Source organism: Falco biarmicus, chromosome 1 (genome assembly GCF_023638135.1).
Source record: "Falco biarmicus isolate bFalBia1 chromosome 1, bFalBia1.pri, whole genome shotgun sequence".
Classification (NCBI taxonomy): domain Eukaryota; kingdom Metazoa; phylum Chordata; class Aves; order Falconiformes; family Falconidae; genus Falco; species Falco biarmicus.
Genome location: NC_079288.1, coordinates 88,946,010 through 88,965,888, shown reverse-complemented (window position 1 = coordinate 88,965,888; position 19,879 = coordinate 88,946,010). Strand labels below are relative to the sequence as shown.

The 19,879-nt window shown below is 38.7% G+C and overlaps 1 protein-coding gene across 5 annotated transcripts in view; it reads left to right on the top strand.

The window, feature by feature from the left end:
• ZNF638 (zinc finger protein 638) overlaps positions 1 to 19,879 on the top strand; it is a 66,411-nt gene that overhangs the window by 28,804 nt on the left and 17,728 nt on the right. For 3 of the 5 annotated variants that reach the window (XM_056345281.1, XM_056345267.1, XM_056345258.1), the window contains exons 3-19: positions 3,786 to 3,847; positions 4,117 to 4,155; positions 6,794 to 7,101; positions 8,515 to 8,855; positions 9,788 to 9,934; positions 10,312 to 10,443; positions 10,836 to 10,894; positions 11,063 to 11,106; positions 12,221 to 12,292; positions 12,767 to 12,949; positions 13,069 to 13,143; positions 14,115 to 14,167; positions 14,916 to 15,047; positions 15,240 to 15,368; positions 15,695 to 15,736; positions 17,961 to 18,101; positions 19,689 to 19,814. In XM_056345281.1, coding sequence (XP_056201256.1) covers positions 3,786 to 3,847; positions 4,117 to 4,155; positions 6,794 to 7,101; positions 8,515 to 8,855; positions 9,788 to 9,934; positions 10,312 to 10,443; positions 10,836 to 10,894; positions 11,063 to 11,106; positions 12,221 to 12,292; positions 12,767 to 12,949; positions 13,069 to 13,143; positions 14,115 to 14,167; positions 14,916 to 15,047; positions 15,240 to 15,368; positions 15,695 to 15,736; positions 17,961 to 18,101; positions 19,689 to 19,814 — 2,085 coding nt within the window. The remainder of the gene's footprint in view (positions 1 to 3,785; positions 3,848 to 4,116; positions 4,156 to 6,793; positions 7,102 to 8,514; positions 8,856 to 9,787; positions 9,935 to 10,311; positions 10,444 to 10,835; positions 10,895 to 11,062; positions 11,107 to 12,220; positions 12,293 to 12,766; positions 12,950 to 13,068; positions 13,144 to 14,114; positions 14,168 to 14,915; positions 15,048 to 15,239; positions 15,369 to 15,694; positions 15,737 to 17,960; positions 18,102 to 19,688; positions 19,815 to 19,879) is intronic. The other 2 variants (XM_056345291.1, XM_056345275.1) reach the window with 2 other exon arrangements.

The window sequence follows — 19,879 nt, the reverse complement described above, 5'->3', positions numbered from 1 at the left end:
TACAGTGACTGTTAGTGGCTAAAACTTTGTGTTTGCATCATCTGAACTGTATCCCCCTTGTTCTTCCAGCTTGGCTTTCCCAGAAACATGGTGAAACACTGGCTTGGAGTGAAAAACGCTTCTGTTGTCCAAAGCACCTGATCTGTTCTCCCTGCAGGTCTTTCTTTTTAAGTATCTAATTTAAAGAGGTCTGATGAAATCAAAGCTGAAAATGGTCTTGAGATGTCTGCACAGTACCAAAATAGAGTTCTGTGCTTTGAGTTTTGAGTGTCATACAGCTAAGTAAGTAAATGTATTTTCTAGCTCTTTTGTAATCTGAAAAGAATCCTGAGCATCTCTTCTACAGAACTACTTACATGTATTTGAAGGTGTTGGGTTTTTTTGCTTATACTATTCAAAAGTCAAAAGTTATCTTCCACCTCCATGGCATAGCTATTGTAGATCTGTCCATGAAAAATATATTTCTCCTTAAGCTTTGAAACTTTTTTGTAAGGCATATGGATAATCCTCATGTGTAGTGATACATGGCAGGTCAGTGGCTGTGTAATACGCTTCTTGCAGCTGGGGTTGGATGTGAAGAATGCTCCAGCTGTTGCATGCAATGGATTTTGGATATAACTCTTGTTTAGCATTTCTTTTCCTCTAAAAATGGCCTGCTGGATCCTTAGCAATAAGTGGCAGGGGCCTCAGTTATTTGACGATGCCTTCAGCCACCTCGGTTGAGCCTTGTGTTGTGCTGAGGTGTGTGTTCGGTTTGAACTGGGCGAAGTCCTTTTTTTTGAATCAACAGTGCAACTTTGGACTTGGCTATCCATGGTCCTTCAGACAGGTATCAGCTCTCTAGCAGACTACTTAGTTCTCTGAAATATTGTGGGTTTGTGGTAAACTATGATTGTCGTGGACTTGAAAGTTAGTTGTTGTTGGAGCAGCATCAGAAATGTGAAAGTTTTGTCCTTATTTTTATCTTGTGTTAGGAAGGTTTCTGTAGTTTTGTCAGAGATGGCTGCACACAATACTGCGTTATAAGAAAAGGTATACTCCAGAAAGGTGGGCTTTTTGAGCATTAAAAATTTAATTTGAAAAATTAATTGATGCTGAGCTGGCTTGTTGATGCAGAAGGTATTCTCAAAAATTTATGCATTTGTGTCCTGCAATTTTTTTTTAGGGGAGAGTACCCAGTTCTGCCCATAGTTAGGTGAAACCGCGCCTCGGTGTTGTCTTCTTTCAAATATATTTACAAAACCCCCAATATATTGAAACATTTTGTGAATGCTTCACAGAGCAGCTTCATTTTCAACCTGAAATTGTGGTTATATTGGAATAATGAAGTCATTTCTCAGTCTTCAAACATAGGTCACTTTTTGAGCAAAGCGGATTTGCAATATTGCAAGCACGAGGGATCGTATTTGCATATGTTACAATTTTTCTTTTCTAGTGAGGGTGATGTCTTCATGGTCTTTACGTTGTTGAAGTCATGGGGACTCAAGGTTTTCCACAGAGAATTGCACTTATGATTCCTTTGCTGAAGTAAGGGCACAAAATGGGGTCTGGTCCATTTTACTCCTAGTTTCCTATGCAATGCCTTGCTGTGAAAGCAGCACAACAAGTGCAGGTACTATCCCTGTGCGTTATTGTCAGAAGAGGTGAAGTTGGAGGCTGGAGACACTGTGCTTTGTCGGCTTCTGCTTCAGGACCTCTCTGGAGCGCTTGTGTTGGGAAGGGATGCAGTTGTTTTTAGGGAAGGATCTGTCTTTGGGGACAGACTTGCCAGAGGGAGCGGAATATTTTTGCAGACCGAGAAGGGCAAGGAATTAATCAAAGAGGAGGAATATGCATAAATCAAGACCCCTGTAATTCTATGAAATGCAAGAGGGCATTGGCATAATGAAGACTTGAAGAAGAGAAGAATGTTGGGTTTGTTAGGGAGGAGAATATCCCTTTGTAGGCTTGCCAGTCTTGTTAATGCTCGTTGGACCGGTAGCTAAAGACACTTGGAAGCAAAAAAACCTCGGCCCTCGCAGGCACTGTGCGCGCTTTCTTCGTTTGGGACCACGGAAGTGGGATGCTTGAAGCCCAATTTCCTTTCATTTCCACAAGCTAATTTGTTTTAGCCCTTGAGTAATAGTCTTTCTTTTTCCTGTCAAACTTCAAGACTCCAGAAAAATAGCATTCTTAAGAACAGGATTGCTTAATAATGGCTTGTTATTAGGGAAAATAGCATGTAACGATGAACTGCTTGCTCTTGACGTGTATGCATGCTGTATATTCACTGTGTGCGCAGATCTACAGCTGCAAGTTGTTTTATCAGTCTGTTCAACTCTTAACGTGTTTTGGTTTGACTAGTGAGACTAGTGGAAAGCGTCTTCCAAGTAATATTGTTCTGACTTTATTTGAAGAGCTAGAATGAACAGAATTTTATGAACATGGCTAGTAAAATCTTTCAGTGCCTTTCTGACATTAACTAGTATATCTGTTTCTTCAGGAAATTATAATAAGTGTGGTGCTTAAAATGTATTTTAATTTCTTTAAACCCCATGTTTTTTTGTACATGGAGTATAAATAGTTTGGGTAGTTGTCTTGTAGCCCATTTGAGTGTTGATAGGCTGATCGGATCATGTAAGTGCAAGGAACGGCTGTTTTCACCACATTCTCTGCTGTCAAAATGCACAAAACTGTGCCCTGGTCACATTAATTCTTCCACCTCATAGGCTTTGAGTAAACCATCATGAGCTTTTCTTTTAACCAGTGTGTTCAGCACTTCTGTCAATGAACAAGAGAGTTTGATACTGCCAACTACGCATTTTATAATCTTTTGTGTTATAAACCAGCATGCACTTAGAAAAAGCGATACATCATTTCACAACTGCAAATTCTTTTATGAAGCCTTGCCTGTCAGTTGCGTTATTCAGCCATTATTACCTGTTTTAAATTGTTAAAGCAGCTAGAAGTTGGTTTTTTTAAGGATGCTTAGTAATTATCACTGATGACATACTATACCTTACAGTTTAGCACCCTGCGATACCTCTTCTCCGCTGCAAACTGACTACAGCAGTTGCTTTCACAGTAGGTTCGGTTTCCCGTGCTGGGGGCTGATTCTGTGTTTACAGTTAAAACCATGTTGAAGTATTTTTCAGGATTGAGGGCTTGCATTATACTTCTGGATTTGTCTCATGCTTCACCCATCAGTTATTCGCAAGCAAAACTTTAAGTAATTATAATCTTAAAAAAAACCAGCGCGGGTGTGAAAATTTTCATCGTTTTGGCTGACCTTTAGTTGGAACATTATTATGAGCGAATGCTTTTGAGCTTAAGGCATGCAAAGTCAGGCCCCTCTAGAAATGGTATTTGAGTTCGTTGCCACATTGTGTCAGTTCTCTGATGTGTTCAGCTTAATTTGCTGTGTATGTGTTCATCAGCCTGACAGTCTGTGAAGACTGCTAATAGTTTTCTTTCTTTTAATATAGCCGGCTATTGGATCGAGCTTTTGCATTAGAGTGCAGTGACAACAATCCTGTGTGTTGCTGGAAGTAACAGATTCATTTAATACAATGCCTTTTGTTCATCTTCCACTTAGATTCCTTTGTGTTCTTTAAAAGCCTTTTGTAATCAGTAAGTATTTTAGTCTTTTGTGTAAAGAGTAAAAACCTAGGTGAGGAATTTGGCTTAAAATCATTTGTTAGGTTAAATTTTATGGAGGGTAAAATATGACAGCAGTAGAAATTGTGGTCAAATGCTAACATTTTACACTTTAATCAAACTTCTCTGGATGTCTTTTTTTCAATTAGGACTGGATTCTGCATCAGAACACTCCTTCTCACATTGAAAGCTGCCGCCAGTTACGTCAACAGTAAGGAATCTGTTTAAAAAGTTCACTTGGTGTAAAAAGTGTTGTCTGTGCATGCACGTGGTCTGTGAAACTGTCACATTTCCTTAATGAGTATCTGAGTGCTATGCTACATTGGCTTTAGACCATCAGGGTAAAGGATGAACCAACACTGGGTGCTTCTGAAGGAGCAGGAACGTTTCTCTGTAAAAGCTACTGCATGTAAGCAAAACTTGCGTTCAGATGGCAAACGTGGCTTTTTCACTGATGTTCTATTTTTTAACATTTAACAGATACCCTGATTGGAACCCTGAGTCTCATTCCTCAAAGAGGTAACTGCTTCTTGATTACAGGTTGTTTTTAATTTGTTGCTGTTACAAGCCTGTGGTGGTTAATGCTGCTAATTTTCCTGTTTTGCTCACTGGCAGGCTTTGTTAGTGGTGTCATGTTTGTGTTATGAAATGGTGTGGGATGCTTTTGTCTTAAGTTCGTTTAATAGTGTAAGTGGTGTAGTATCTAAAACTCTTTCACAATGATGAGAGTAAACATTGTAGAACTGTCTGAAGATTGATACAGTCAGCAGCCTCATCTTGAACCTTCCTTCTAACCGTGCTTGAGTTAGTGGTAAGTTATTGGATGTGATATAATACTAACCGAGTGAGACTGACCAGTGTTGGGTCACTGATTAACCTGCATGAGTGATTTCTGACTTTTAGAATCTTTTTTCCACTTAAGCCACTCTTTGCAACTTGAAACCTATTTGACAATAGGCATGCTAGCGTTAGCTCTTATTTCTCATGCTGTTCAGTCCCTACATCCCCTGGGGAGCTATGTGATCACAAGTAAAAAAAACCACTGGAATTCATGAACTCATGTCTCTTCTGTCCTTTAAAATTATGCTGTTTACTATTAATTTCTTTTAAAAACACACCCTGTGAACTAATTCTACTTGAAGCTCAGCAAGATTGGGTTATTTTCCTAGTTTAGTATTTGTACATATCTTGACTTGCGTACAAATAGAGCTTTAATTTTTGCTAGATTTTCCTGTGAGTACGTTAATTAGTTTGACATTCTTCCTGGGAAGCTAACTATTCAGTTAAAAATGTTACAAAGCTGATTATGTAGGTCAGGTTAATTTGCAGAGTGCATCTGAGGTCTCACCATGTTACAAACAAAGAGAAATGAAACTTTGAAGAGAGAAAGCAAACTTTTGAAACTTTCATGAGGAGAATAATTATATTTTAAAACCTCAAATTGAAATTGCTGTCCAGTGCTGCTGATGTTACATACAACCCTTGCAAAGGAAACTGCTTACAGCTGGAGGACCTTAATAAATTGGAGAAGTGTTTAATAGGAGTTTTTATGAGTGAGAGTGCGTACTTGCAGGTGGGGCAGGAGTTGTTTTTTAGGGTGGTGCTTTCTTAAATCCTTCCTGATGACAGCATGTCTTCAGCTGTGAAAGTTAGGATACAGCTGTAGGCTTTCAGTGATCACAGATGTGCAGAGCTGCTGGGTGCAGCCTTGGGGCAAGGTCGATGAGCTTGTGATGTACTGTTGCCCCTCTGGTTTGCCCTCTCTGCTTTTTATAAATTGTGCTGGTTTGTTAATATATTCAAATGGTCTTCACTGGGCACAGGAATAATGGGGTTTATATGGATTTTTAATTATGTCTGAAACTTGCTAATTAAGTAACACTGTGAGATATCGGTATGCGAGGTGGGTTGGAACATCATTTAGGAGAACTGAGGGGTTTTCAGCTGTCCTTATCTACCTGCTGGCCAAAAAGGTAGTTTTGCTTCTCATCCCCTTCTCCTGTCTGTCAGTCATTGGTCCTTTCTCCTTAAGCGGTTTCATCTCAGAGGAACTTTGTCTATTCAAAGTCTTAAACAGTAATAATAGGGCTCGATGTGGTGATTCATTAAGTGCTGATGCTCTAGATTACCAAACTGAGATTTGCTGTTACAAGCCTCTGGTGGTTAATGCTGTTTTCAGTTGAAATGTAAACGCCTCTTCCATGTTGTGTTAAGAGAAATCTGTTTTAGTTGTCCGGCATACAATCTTCCCAGTAAGTCTAGTTGTACTGGATGTAAATGCAACTGTGTTTCTGTTAGTTTTGCTACGATAATGGCTAGTGAGATGCTGCTTTCTGTGTCGAGTCAAAGGACATGCTACATCGCTTCTTCCAGTTTCAGATCTCAAAGGTGCCTTGTTTGCTGTACCTGGGTTTGAGTGCTGGTGCAGTGCCTTTTCAGCATCAAAGAATTCAGTGTGGGCTGAAAAATCAGACAAGTGCTTGGCTGTAACACACCGGCCTGCCATCTGACAAGTTCATAAAAAATATTTGGGATATTTAAGCATATACTCTTATGCATTTTCCAAGTTTTCCCTTTTACTCCTGTGATCTTTCCTGTCAGGGTTTTCCTATGCCTGACTACTTTTTGTGTCTCTAAGAGGGACTATTTCTCTCATGGGCCTCTTCACTGTTACTTCTTTCCACGTTCTTCATCATTTTGCCACTTCTAGGTAGCATAAGTATGCAGTGGATGTATGTTTATGCAGTGCTTTCACATTCCTCTTTCAGCCTCAGTCAATCTTTTAGACACAATGTCTCAAGGTTGCTTACTTCCAAACTAAATTTGGGAAAAGCAAGGAAAGTATCTTATATTCATTACTTAGTCATGTATCCTTTTCCTGTTATTTTTTCATAGCCCTGCAGTTATAACTTCAGAGTTTTCTTTGCAGCTTTCTGTTGTTTCATGCAGGTTGTTCTCTCCTACTTGCTTCTTTTCAGTTCTGTCTACCTGTCCTAAATTCACATGGCAAACATGTTATCTGTCTGTTTGTTAACAAATTAGACTCTAACCTTTTGTCAGTGTTGGTTCTTTTTTGCAGAAAGTCTGTTTCAACAGACTCGGGTTAATGATTCTTTGCTGCCTTGTCAAAACTTGTTCTATGCCTTTATTCCATTAGAAATGCTGGTGACAGAAAAGAAAACCAGACCCCAAAGCGTCGTTCCAACTCTGCCAGTCCCAGTCCTAGACGTTCGAGGGTCACAGGCTCCAGCTATGTTCTTCGCCGATCACGATCAAGATCCAGGAGCCCTGGCCGCTTCAGGCCAACGAGGCCAAGAAGTCGAAGCCCACGGCAGATGCGTCGACTTAGCCCCAGACACAGGTCAAGGTCACCGCAGCGATCAAGAAATCCACTAAGAACTAGTCCACGGCCTCAGAGATCTTCCAGTAATGATTGGTCATCAAGGAGGTCAACCCGATCTCAAGGTAAGGGTGGATACAAGCTGCCAAATTGAAACTTCCTTTAATTTCTGGAAAACTGAGTTCATTTAAAGAGGTTTATCTGTCCAGGCAGTCACCTAGGTGTTTTTCATAGGAAAATTCTGTTTTTAAAACCAACCTTTGCTGTTGCTTTGTTAGAAGTATGCTTACAAGAAAATGGGCATTCTGAAAGGTCTGATGTCTTCTTACCTAGTGTCAGGAATTGTTTAATTGCCTCAAATAACTGCTGAACCAAGTGTCTGTTCCAGGTGTGCTCAGTGTTTAAGCCAGTAAGGACAGTCAAGAATTAAAAACAAAGGAAGGCTCTTCTTCCTTCAGCATCAAAAAGGTAGTTCTGCAAAGGCAGTGTGGATGAGGAGAAGGAAAATGGAATGCTCAAAACCTGCGTTGCATGGAGGTGCAATTGACAAGGAGAGCACAGTGTTCTGCAATAGTTTTGTTGAGATGAGAGCCTGGTGCCTGAAAGGCTTTCAATGAAACATTCTAACAGTTGAGGTCGTTGCACTGTTTTGTGACTCTCCCTTCAGCTTACTTCTTGCAGTTTGCGCTTCTAGGACGTTTTAAATAAGCTCTGACAGTTCCACGTAGTTCATTTTGAGCTCAGTCTCTGGCTGAAATACCAGTTCGTTTGGAGTTTTTGTTTCTTTTTAAATTCTGAAGAGAAAAAAATAGAGGAATTTTAAAAGGTTGATTTTTTTCTTTGATGTGTGTACTGTGGCTATGTTGTTTGTATGCTTTCAGAAAATTAAGAGGTACTGAGCTCTTTTGGGGAGGAAGTCTAGGTGACAAGTTGTGAAGGGACAGGCAGGTTCAAAGAGATCTTCAGGGTAAAATGCAAACCACTGTAATGTAGAAGAATAAGGGGAAGGAGCAATTAATAACAAAAATATAAATTTTCCACAGAAAGCAAGCATACAGGAAATAAATGTGTCAGATCATTAAAGAATAATTTAAAACAACAGTCTGTATGACAAAGAGCAAGACAGAGGGATACAGAAATTAGGAGAAGGCATCAAGATAGTAAGTACTGCTGTGTGTCAGTATGTGAGAGGAGGATCCAGGTCTTGAAAACGTCTTTTCTTACATTCCCTGACATAAAAAATTAAACAATCATTCTTTTGCTCTAGCTGTTAGAATTTTTGTAGATATCATCCCCAGTGTCACATTGTCAAGTTTGAAACAGCACAGTGAAAATGGTACAGAGGTTTATTTTAATTGTTATTTATAGGCCATATCTGCTAAAGTGTGATTAAGGTTTTTTTAACTTCACCAGGGCTCAAGATTAAATCAGGAGTGGGTGGTGAAACTGAAACTGTAGAAAACCAAACAGCAATGTATGTAAATTTTCTTTTAAAAACAAACAAACAGACCTCAGTTTGTATTCCTGTCCACTCTCAGACAGAAAGGCAGCTCTGGAGGCAGTAGTGAAAAGTTTGGGACCTGGCTTTGTAGCAGAGTTCAATAAACATAAGTCACTTCAAGCAGCTGGGCAAGGATCTTCGGGATTGGGAAAATCACCACCCTCTCATGGACTCCTAGGGAAGATGCCTGGAAATATGAAGAAAGCATTGAAAACAGGAGTTTCTCCAAAGGCTTCAAAGACAGACGTGCTTTCTTTGCCTGGGTCAAGTTCTTCATCTCCTGAAACTGATGATTTATCCCAAGGCAAAGAAATGGAAGAGGGTGAGGAAGACTTACCCACAGGAACCAGTGGACCTCGTCCTACTTCTTCTAATAGGGTGAGTTTCTTAATGTTTTTCTCTGTGATTTTAAGAATTTGGGTAGTATCTCATCTCAGGGGGTCACTTGTGGGAAGATTAACAGTTCTGTTTGCTGATTCTATGCAACAGATACTGCCATTTTGATGCAAAGATTTGCTGGCTGCAAGTAAGTGATGATTTACACAGCAAGGGTTTTTTAACTGATGTGAAGCAAAGCCTCTCTACTGCTTTCCAACAGCAGAAAGAAATGTCTGTTAAATTGGGGTCTTTGTTTTACTGGGCACTTGTTTGTATGAAGCAGGAGTGATGATATCTGTTTGGAGGAGCTTACTGTGTAAATAAAAATAAAGGATAGGAGGCAGAAAGTGTTCGTTTTGCCCTGTCAAGCAAAAAAGATGAGGCAGAGAAATTTAATACTGTTTTAAGAAGGATCTTAAGCCAGTGTTGTCTTCGTCCAATGCACTGACCTTTTGGATCTCTTAGAAACACCACCTATAAACCAGATTGTATTTTTAACTGTGGTAGATGCAGTCATCCTTAGTGGTCTCTAGCCTCTAAATGATCAGCAAAGAGAACGTTGCCTGTGCAGTTGAAAGCTAATAGATAGTATGGAAAGGGAAATAGTGGAATTGTGCAGCTCCTTACCCATACAGCCTGGACAGCTGGAATTATGTAGGCCTGTAGCACTTGATATAAACAGAAGGGCTGTGTTGTGTTACTCGGTAATCCCATGACATGTCTTCTAATAACTGCAGATTGAGACAGGGTAGTAGAACAACAAAATTGTGGCTTGGTCCTTGTGTTAAAAAAGCAAAAAACCATCAAAAATACCCCAGTGAAGTAAGCGGTCTGTCTATTTTGGAGTAATTTTTATTGCAGATCCTTTTTTTCTTCCTTTTACTGGACTTGACTTGGAAAGTGTTTATTTTTGTTTTGTTTTCAATTTGTAGCTGTTGAGAGATCAGTTGTTGAGTTGTGGGACAGTCCTTCAAATATCTGATTTACCGGATGATGGCTTTTCAGATCAAGATATTAAAAAAATTGTTCAGCCTTTTGGCAAAGTTAGTGATCTCATTGTACTTCGCTCTAGAAATGAGGTGAGTTTTCCTGTAGAGTGGTTTTCTTCTGTCAGAACGATGCAAAAAAATTCGTTGAGCAATGAAAAAGCGTTGTATTTGGATCCTCAGCTGAACATAGGATAAGGCTTCCTGAACATGTAATCTTGGAATAGCTGGAAATGTTAAGTTTATAAATATTCAGTTCTGCTTGCTACCTAAGTTGTAAATGTTAGAGGAAAGTTGGATGTTTTTTGTATGATACTGAAACCCAGACATTTTCATTAAACTCCACATGAACTTAGAGAGAGAAGTGCATGCAGGTCTGTTGTGATGCAGATTTTCTTAAGGAAAAATTGCAGTGAATTGCATCTTGTGCCTGTAATATAAATAAAGCCTGAAAGTGCCATTTATTTTAGGCCTTCTTGGAAATGAACTACAAAGAAGCTGTGATAGCAGCTGTGAAATATGGTGAAACTGTGCCAGTGCTGGTAAACGGGAAACGGGTGAAAATAAGTGTAGCCGAAAAGCCGAAAGCTTCTCCTGGCCAAGTAAGCAGCCTGTTGGTGAAAAACATGACGCTTCATGGGTAGCTCAGTATTTTACTCCAAAACTGGTGTGCTCTAGAAAAATAGATCTAGTAGTTTTACTATCTTTTTAATTTCCTTTTCATAAACAGCAGTCTAAAATACACAAAAGTACTTCCTAATTAGTTTTCCATTTTCCTTGGTTAAATTTGGTATTTGTGAATAGTATCAGTTTAACAAACATTGACAGATACAACCTATATTTATATATACTTAATTACCATTAATAATTATTAATACTATTTTAATATGTATGTATGTGTATATATATGTCTTTGTACCTATACACATACACACACATTTGTAAATAAAGTATAAATGATGCAGCAAAACTTTTTTCTTTCTGTCCCTTTCAGGCCAAAATGAATGTAAAAAAACGGGCTCTGAATATTAAAAAAGTTGCACCAAGTACAAAGTAAGTGCTGCCATTGCATGCGTTAGTGTTAGCTGTAAGGGCTGGAAACCAGATGGGTTCAATCTGTTTGGTTTCTTGTGTTTTACTGTTTTTAAGATTTTGTAGCTGTTTTAACATTCATTACTTGTCTTTAAAATTGACTTATTTTTTTCCCCTCCCTCATAATAGAAAAGATCAGAACACTATCACTAAGACAACTAAATCCATTACAGGTGAGGTTTTGGTTACTTTTTATCTGATGATACATCTGTTGTTGCCTTCCCTCTTTGTGCCCTTTTCTTTGTTTTTATGTGAATGCTTTTCATAATAGTGACTGAAAGTGAGTCCAGAGGGCTCCCAGGAAATGTCTGGTCTTACGCTTTCAGACGTCGTCTTTTTCATGGAACCTTGTCTATCTTTCTGTATAAAAAGCCACAAAACACAGCTCTCAAGTAGCAATAAAAAATCCCCACCTTGACCTGTGCTTATAATCTGAAATTTTAAACATTTGCCCCATCTGTTGGAAGATGTGTGGCACTTTGAGCTCCATAAAATAAGTGTAATTCTTCAAACTGATTTTAAGCCTAGTGTGTAACATATTTAAGGTTCTTTCACAATTAGTGCTAGTGCTTCTCAGTGTCTTATGTTCCTTGAACTTTCTAAATGCTTCTAAATTTCTGCCCTGGTCTTCTAATGATCCAGACAGAAATGATTTCAATTACTATAACTTGGTCTGGCGGAAAAACCTGGATGTCATACTATTAGAGAAGAACTTTTTTTTTTTTTTGTTAGTATTTCAATGAAAACAGGACAAACTGCAGTAAATACATCAGAAGCCAATGAAACTTTACAAAAAATTTGATGGTATTATAATGTGACTTTTACTTCTGGTGTCTTTTTTTTGTTACTTATTTTATTGGCTTTCATGAGCAGTTATTATGAGCAAACTAGGGACCAGACATTATAGGAAATTGTGCTTTTTAAAGATGTATGTCTTGAGTCAATCGTCAGCATGGTGAGAGCATCCAGCATGCCTCAAAGCTGTCTCACAAGTGGAAACTGAATTGTTTTGTCAGTTAAAAAAAGAGAACACAAACTGTTTTGCAGGAGCAAGGTGTTTTCACCAGAATCCTGAACAAATTCACAAAAGATACTCTACTTGATGGCTTTCATTTGGTAGTTTGTTGGAATTAACTTACGGTTTAGATTTTGGGGGTTTAATTTTTTTTGTCGTATCAGTTGAATTGCTGCAGATTAAACTGGTTTTGTATGTATTTTTATATTCTTTGTAAGTAACTTAAGTAATAAGTGTTTCTACTAATACTTGGTTTTGGATATTTTATGTAGGTAAAAAAGAAAGGACTAAGAAGTCAGTGATGATGGGAGATAGTAAAATCAAGAAAACTTCAAATTCTGCAGGTAAGACAAATATGAACTTCCACTCATTATGTGGAAAACACAGGCAAGTGCTTTTCTGTACCCTTGCCCCTTTCCAGAACAGTTATTTAAGGTGGTGAGTGTAAGCTTTTCACACCTTTTACTGGGCTTGCCAATGCAGTAGGTGGTTAGGTAGGCAAGCACTGTTCTCATGCCTTGCAGCTTGGCTAATGCAGTGATTATCAGTGCTGTTTGTAGATCTAGAATAGCAAAGCACTAGGGAAAGGAGATGAGCTTGGGGAAGCAGACCCTTTCATGCAACCACAGACTTACACTTGTTTTGCAAAACTGTTCCTGTATGTACAATTTCTGCCCATTTGTGACAAGGAACAGGAATTTATGTGATAGGTCTGTGAATATCTGCCAGAAAAACATATAGTGCAGTTCATTCTCCTTTTGCAAATCGATTAGTTTAATATGTTGAAATGCAGTATGCTTTTTCCTGTGGTTACCTAGCAGTAAAATCTGTAGATGAAGACCTTCAGACAACAACAGAAGTGGAAACGGAAGTTGGGGAAACTAAGCTCTTGGACCTGAAGACCATTACAGAAGGGGACAGTGTTACAGAGCCTGTAACAGAGCCTGAGAAGCCAGCAGAGACTCAGTCCAAAGGAGTGACTAGTCCTGCGCCTGTACTGGGTAATTCTGATACCATAACGCCACTTTTAAGTTACTTTCCTAGTAAGTTAATAACATAACTAGTTAAGTTATGTGGAGTTTAACATTATGATATTGTCTTGAATTTACTTGTTTTTTAGAGAAACTTGCACAGATGCCTCAGGTGGTGGCGTTGGGCTTGGATGAGTTTAATGAAGCTTCCTTAATTGATCAAGGTAAATTGCAAACTGACAGGATTTTTCTCATTTCTGTCTTAAACCTCTCTGCTATTGTGAACTAAATGAGAATTTTTAAGTCCAGGAAATTAAAGTGACACAGGGTATCGGAAAATAAAATCTATTAGAACAGGTTCACTGACCGAAACAAAACTTCATCATGACTGAAGTGGCTAAAACCCCCTGAGATTTACATCTTTCAGCAGACACAAGATTTTTACCTAGACCTTTTCAGTGCAGCCAGGCACTTTTATTTACAGCTCATTAGAGCAAAGGATTTGGGCTTTCTGTCAGTTCCGTTTACCACTCCACCGCCGATTGTTTTAATCTCATTGCTTTACATTGCCTGCTAGAGCTGGTTCGATAGATGCTGTTTCCCCCATATTTTCTAACTGATTAACAACAGACTTTGTTTTAAACATCGCTTAAGTGTTTATTAATTCTCGGTTACTATGCATGCATAGTGGAGATAGGTTCAGCAAATATGACCTTGCCCTGTTAGAGGCAGGTACAAACATTTTACAGGAGAAGCGTTTTTCCTTTACCTGCGCTTGCCTCTCCTGTATGATTGCTGATTTCCTGATGTCTGTATTTTTCTGAGCCTTTCACATATCGCTGTGGACTTGTCCCAAGAAAAAGACTATGTGGGCACATTGGGGGGACCTTCAGAGTCATGTGGTTGTGATTATTCAACTGATAAGGTCTCAGTGTCAGCAAAGTGTGTGCATGCTAATCAAGGGATTGTAATTAATTTTTTTTATGCCTACTTAAACCTTTTCTTTCTGGAAGCATTTACATAGTGCTGTGTATGTTCCACCAATGTAATTTGTCATTGTGAGTTAAATGAAGGACTATTTAATTTTTCATGGTGGCAGTGGTGATAAAATGTAATGCAAGGTGTTCTTAAAGCTCTGCAGTATTTAAAGAAATCTGCTGTGCTACTAAACTACTCCCCTACCCCTTTTTTTTAGAAGCTCTGATAACGACTACAAAGAGTGAAGAATCAACAGAACCCGCTAGCAAGGTCAGTCGAAAGGTGATTTTATCTGTGGAAGTTTTTAAGTACACACTAGTGCCATTTCCAAGTCTTGGTGCTCTCTCTGAAAACTGCCAGATTAAATCCCTTGCCTGTTAATTTCTTGTAAGAAATAATGATTATTAGAAGAATATTAGACTATTAATTAATAAATAGTATTTACTTTCTCCTTGCTGTTTGTGATTTGATAGACATCTACCATTTCACTCTCTGGCTTTCTGTTTTTTCCCTTGGAGTTCGTTAGTTACACCAAAGCTCCTTTATGCTCTGATCATCTGTATTGCCCTGCTGTGGGTTTCTTCTCTTGAGATACAGTATTTGCACATCAGTCCTACAGTATTTGCTGTGTGGGCATGTCATGAATATAAAGTAGTGGCATAATTATAGGGGGGGCTTGGTTTGGTTTGAATTTTTGATGAGTTAACAAGAGAGCCTAAGGTGTGTGTGGAATTAGCTTAGGTGTAGATAGTCTACAATGAAGCTTTAATTAAGGTGATTGTATGATATAATTAGAGAAAAATGTTAATAGAATATGCTTTGCTACTAAATCCTAGAAAGGTTATATGATCTTTGGTTTTGGGGTAGTTGCAAATATTATAATATGCTTTCAAGAAGTGCTTCATTCAGTGTAACGGTGGTTTTACATAGTAAAAATAAATGGTCCCTTCAGAAAATGCAGCAGTTATGATTTAGAGTTGAAGAAATACCAGTAACATTTACTTTCGCTTGTTTACAGGAACTTGATGATACCTGTGTGGTTCTTATTTCAAACTTGCCTGAGAAAGGATATTCTGTTGAAGAAGTTTCCAACCTAGCAAAGCCCTTTGGAGGACCGAGGGATGTGCTAATTTTATCATCTCATAAAAAGGTATTCTAATTGGTATTAGTAGTGTTTTATCGTAGAAGCCAGGACATGCTTCCACCTGTAAAAAAGCAGCAAATGCTTTTTTAACAAATGTAAATGTGATAATGTAATAATGCAATGCAGGAAGCATTGATGTGAGATGCTCTTGATAAATTAAAGTTTTGTTAAATTTTTTTGTTTTCTTACTTTTAAAAGGCCTATCTTGAAATAAATAGAAAATCTGCAGATTCCATGGTTAAATTTTACACCTGCTTTCCGATGTCGCTGGATGGAAATCAGCTCTGCATCAACATGGTTCCTCAGTATAAGACTATAAAAGATGAGGTAAGTAATAAAACGTATTGAAATTCTAGGATATGTGGTAACATTTTGATACTGAACAGGATTTTGAATTTAAGCTGACTTATACTCTCCCTGTTTTATGCGTTCTGATGGTTTGTGCTATTGAAGCCTGATTCTGTTAAATGTCTTTTTGGATCCTGGTCTTCTGAAATTAGAATAACACAAGTGTCAGTAGTGCTGATGCTCTTGATTTTGTTCATAAATCAGAAACTAAAAAGTTGGGAGTTAGTGACTGCCAGTTAGCTGCTGCTAGTAAAGCTGTATTTTATAGTTCAAATCTTACAATGTCTTTTTTTTTTTTGTTACAGGAAGCAATATTTACTGCTTTAATTAAAGATTCTGACCCTCAGGTAAGTTGCTAGCAGTCTAACTTTTCCTCCACATGCTCTCAAAATATGTTACTTTAAATTGGAATTAGTATCCTTCATACTGAAATATTACCTAATTTAATTATTATCTAAGCTTTCTCTGGAACTAGATGCTTATATATGTTCTCATGGACGAATGAGCAGGGAATAGAATGAGTAAATGTTCACTTAATTTAGTTCTGTGATGCGTGAAGTGCTAGGAATTAAACATTTAATAGGAGTCCTTTGAGACCCTCCCCTTCTGTTACGTTTTTTCCATGTTTTAACAACAAGCTGCTGACCACTGTAGCTTGGCGAATATGCAGTGTTTGCCTGTATGGAATGCCACCCGTTTTCCCAGTGTGCTTTATAGACAGATATTTTGGTTTAACTATCTAAACCACCTCTGTGCTTTGTTTGGTGTAGTGTGTCTCCCCAGTTGTCCCTCCTGTTCCTTCACTGCACGCACTGCAAGCTGGCCAGTGACGTACAAAGCGTTTTAATACAGTGTAGGTAGGTAGAGGTTAATGAAATTACAGCTTTTATGTCTTCTGTGAAAAACATTTTCAGGTTATTCTTGATAGAGACTCAGTCATTGTGTCTGAATGTATGTCTCTGGGCTGAAACAGTTGGCACAAGACCTTCACAGGAGTGACTTTAAAAACAGCAGTCTCAGGAGCTAATTGTATTTGGTTAAAAAGCATATTGCAGAGAGCCCTGCCAGCAATAAATCACTTTCCAAGAAACCCCCAAAGGCTTGAATTTTCAATTGCAAGTGTGTCTGGGGGATATCTCCTTTCTCCTGTGATTGTTGGTTGGCACTAGCAGAAATACGTGAGCATTTGCTGCGAGTGCCCCTGCTACCATATCCTACTTATGCCTCTGGTCTGCTTGTGGTGAAATATTTTTTTTCTGCTCCTGGTAAAGTGATGAATAATGGAAGAAAAACATACCAGACCTGGGAAGCAGAGGGAGCAAAAAAAGTCTTGCTTGTTGGGAGTGAGTGGTGTGTTTCTAAAAGACACACAGCTTTCAGGTATTTAAAGATAAGGCTTCTTTAAGATTTCAGAAGTCTGCTAGTACCTTTGGATTTGTGTTCTAGGGACCTTTCCTTTGATCGTAGAAGCATGGCATGGTTTGGATTAGAGGGGGCCTTAAAGCCCATCTAGTTCCACTCCCCTGCCACAGGCAGGGACATCCTCCACCAGACCAGGTTGCTCCAAGCCCCGTCCAGCCTGGCCTGGGACACTGCCAGGGATGGGGCATCCACAGCTGCTCTGGGCAGCCTGTGCCAGCACCTCGCCACACTCATGGTAAAGCATTTCCTCCAAATACCTAATCTAAATTTACCCTCTTTCAGCTTAAAACTATTTCCCCCTCATCCCATCACTACCCGCCCTTGTGAAAAGCCCCTCCAGCTTTCTTGCAGCCCCTTCAGGCACTGGGAGGTGCTCTGAGGTCTCCCCGCAGCCTTCCTTTCTCCAGGCTGAACAACCCCAGCTCTCCCAGCCTGTCCCCACAGCAGAGCTGCTCCAGCCTCTGACCATCTCTGTAGCTCCCTCTGGACCTGCTCTAGCAGGTCGTTGGCCTTAAATTTTTCACAAAATACTTGGTGCCTGGGCTTAGTCCATGGTTCTGCTGGCAGTATGTGGCTGGTGATGGCTTTCCTTTGCTGTCAGCCCACATGTACATGCTGCCACCAGGATCCTTCCTGGTCAGCAGAGAGTTGCTGGTCTCCTTGATACTGTGTTCCCACAGCAGTGGTGGTAACTCTGAAAATTGAGAAACATGAGAAATAATGTTTGACCAAGGATTGTTATGTTATTACAAACTGAGCAAGTAAACCAAATTGCAACTTTAAAAACAGGGTTGGAGTCTTTTGGACATGTTTCTGTGCCTTGACCGATTTACAGTCTGACTAGGTAGTGTCTGCTTTTACCAAATCTGACTTAAACTGCAGGGATGTTTTGCAGTATCGCTTTAAAATAGAACACTCGATCTTTTTGAGTTTGTTATTCTTTACTGGGAAGTATAGCTGAGGCTTTTGATGTGCTGCATAATAAACGGAGAATCTGGTGTGAGTCTGAAAACATGAACATTGGATACGTGTGAATGCTTTTTTTCAGGAAACTGAGCAATACAGAAGTTTTCTGTGAGGCTTTTCTAACCTAGTTCAGTAGTTGCCAATAAGACAGCTGAAGCAAGTTTTGCCATTGCTTTTCTTCAGGTGAATACTGAAACCATACGTAATCAGTTTGTGCATCTTGGGAACTTGCCAGATGATGGATACAGAGAACTTGAAGTAGTTTGTGTGGGACTTCGATTTGGAAAAGTAGGCCATTACGTTGTCCTGAAGAATAAAAACAAGGTAAATGTAAATATAAATTTTTTTTCTATGTTGCAAAATAGTGTACTAGGGGAAAAAAAAATAGGTTTTTTATTTCCCAATACCAAGAATGTTTTGCTAATGATAGATCAAAGTTTCTGACTCTTTTCGCATTCATCCTGAACAGGAAAATAATTTGTCTTACTTTTTTGGGGGCAGTGGGGAAGGGAAAAAAAAAACAACCAATAAAGAAAACAAACTTTAGGTCATTACCTGGCCTGAACAACACAAGAACAGTTTGTTAAGCTCTGAAAGTAAAGCTTCCCAAATGTCTGCAAAAATTATTGACTTTTGATGTTAGAGGTGTAGGTGGGAGGGAAATAAGTTCCCATTCTGTAGGAAATTTGGGGAAAAAAGATTAATTTGTTGTGAGAAGTGAAGCTGTCAGAATTGCTGAGATTACTTTTTGTTACAGGACACTTCAAAATGTCATGATTTGATTTTAATGTTTTAAAAAATTCTTTGATATTTTAATATTTAATGTTGCTACTTTTGCACTTAACATTGGATTTTTTATTTTATGAACTAGATTTAATTGTTTATGTTTTAACGATTAAAATGGAACTGTGCTGTCTTTATTACAAGCTATTTTAAGTGTCCTGCTACTAAACCGTAGAACAGGTGAAGATGCTTTTAAGATGATAGTATTTTTCTTTATTTTAAACTTACTGCTTTAAAAAGTGACAAGGAGAACGCTGCAGTCAGTGAAACATCTAGGGTGAATTTCTAGACCCTCAGCTAATTCTGTCGCATTGAACATAAAATGCTTTATTCCATTGAGTCAGCACTTTGTGATAGTATTTGATGGACATCTTGCTTTCTGATCTGTTTTCAATAGCAAGAGATGTAGTCAAGATCCCAGCAGGGCACGCACAGGTGGTTTCTTTTGTTTTGTTTTTTTAAGGAAAAAGTAAAAAAAAGGGGTGGCTTATTTAAGGCTTGCTTTAAATTTAAACAAACAAACAAGAAGAGGTATTACCAGGTTTAGAATGCAACTTGAATAGTTGGGAATTTTTAAAGGTGATATGTAAAATTCTCGTACTATTATTGTACTTGATAGATAAAAAATAAAGAAGTGAGAGATTTCTAGTATAGCAGGTAAAGTTTTGTGTGTAGTTCAGTTTACTGTTCCCCTGATAGATGTAATTTTGCAGATTTTTTCATGGGCATGCCCTTCCCCTCGCCTTCAGGGGAAAAGACTTGTGAGTTAGAGCAGAATCAAAGAGGATGAGTCTAGGAGCCCAAAGTGGGCTGGATATGTGGGGAGGGAAGCTCCAGGCTCCACTCTTTTGTGATGTAGCTTCTTATTTAGTTCTGAAGATAATTCCAAATGGAGAAATTTGTCTCTTCAACCTCTCAGAAAGAACAGAGCCCGCTGTTCTCCATATCCAGAACAGGATTTCATCAAAAAAATGCTGCTTATAGCTTATTTCAGATGAAGATGTTGAAACCCTTCAGGAATGCCTGGGTATCATATGGTATACTAACTGGATTTACTAAACATATTCTACAATACAGAAATAAGATGGAGTAACAGTTATTTGAGGCTTGTGCTTTTTCTCCTTTTAGGCAATTCTACAGCTGGATAGTCCCAAATCAGCCAGATCAATGTACAGCTTCCTGAAGCAATATCCGTATAATATGGGTGAGCATACATTGACCTGTACATTGTCACCCAATGGAGAGTTTGTTGAGGTAAGATTTCTTTTTTGATAATACATCATTTCTGTGGAATAGAGCAACCCTTCCATGAAGAGCAG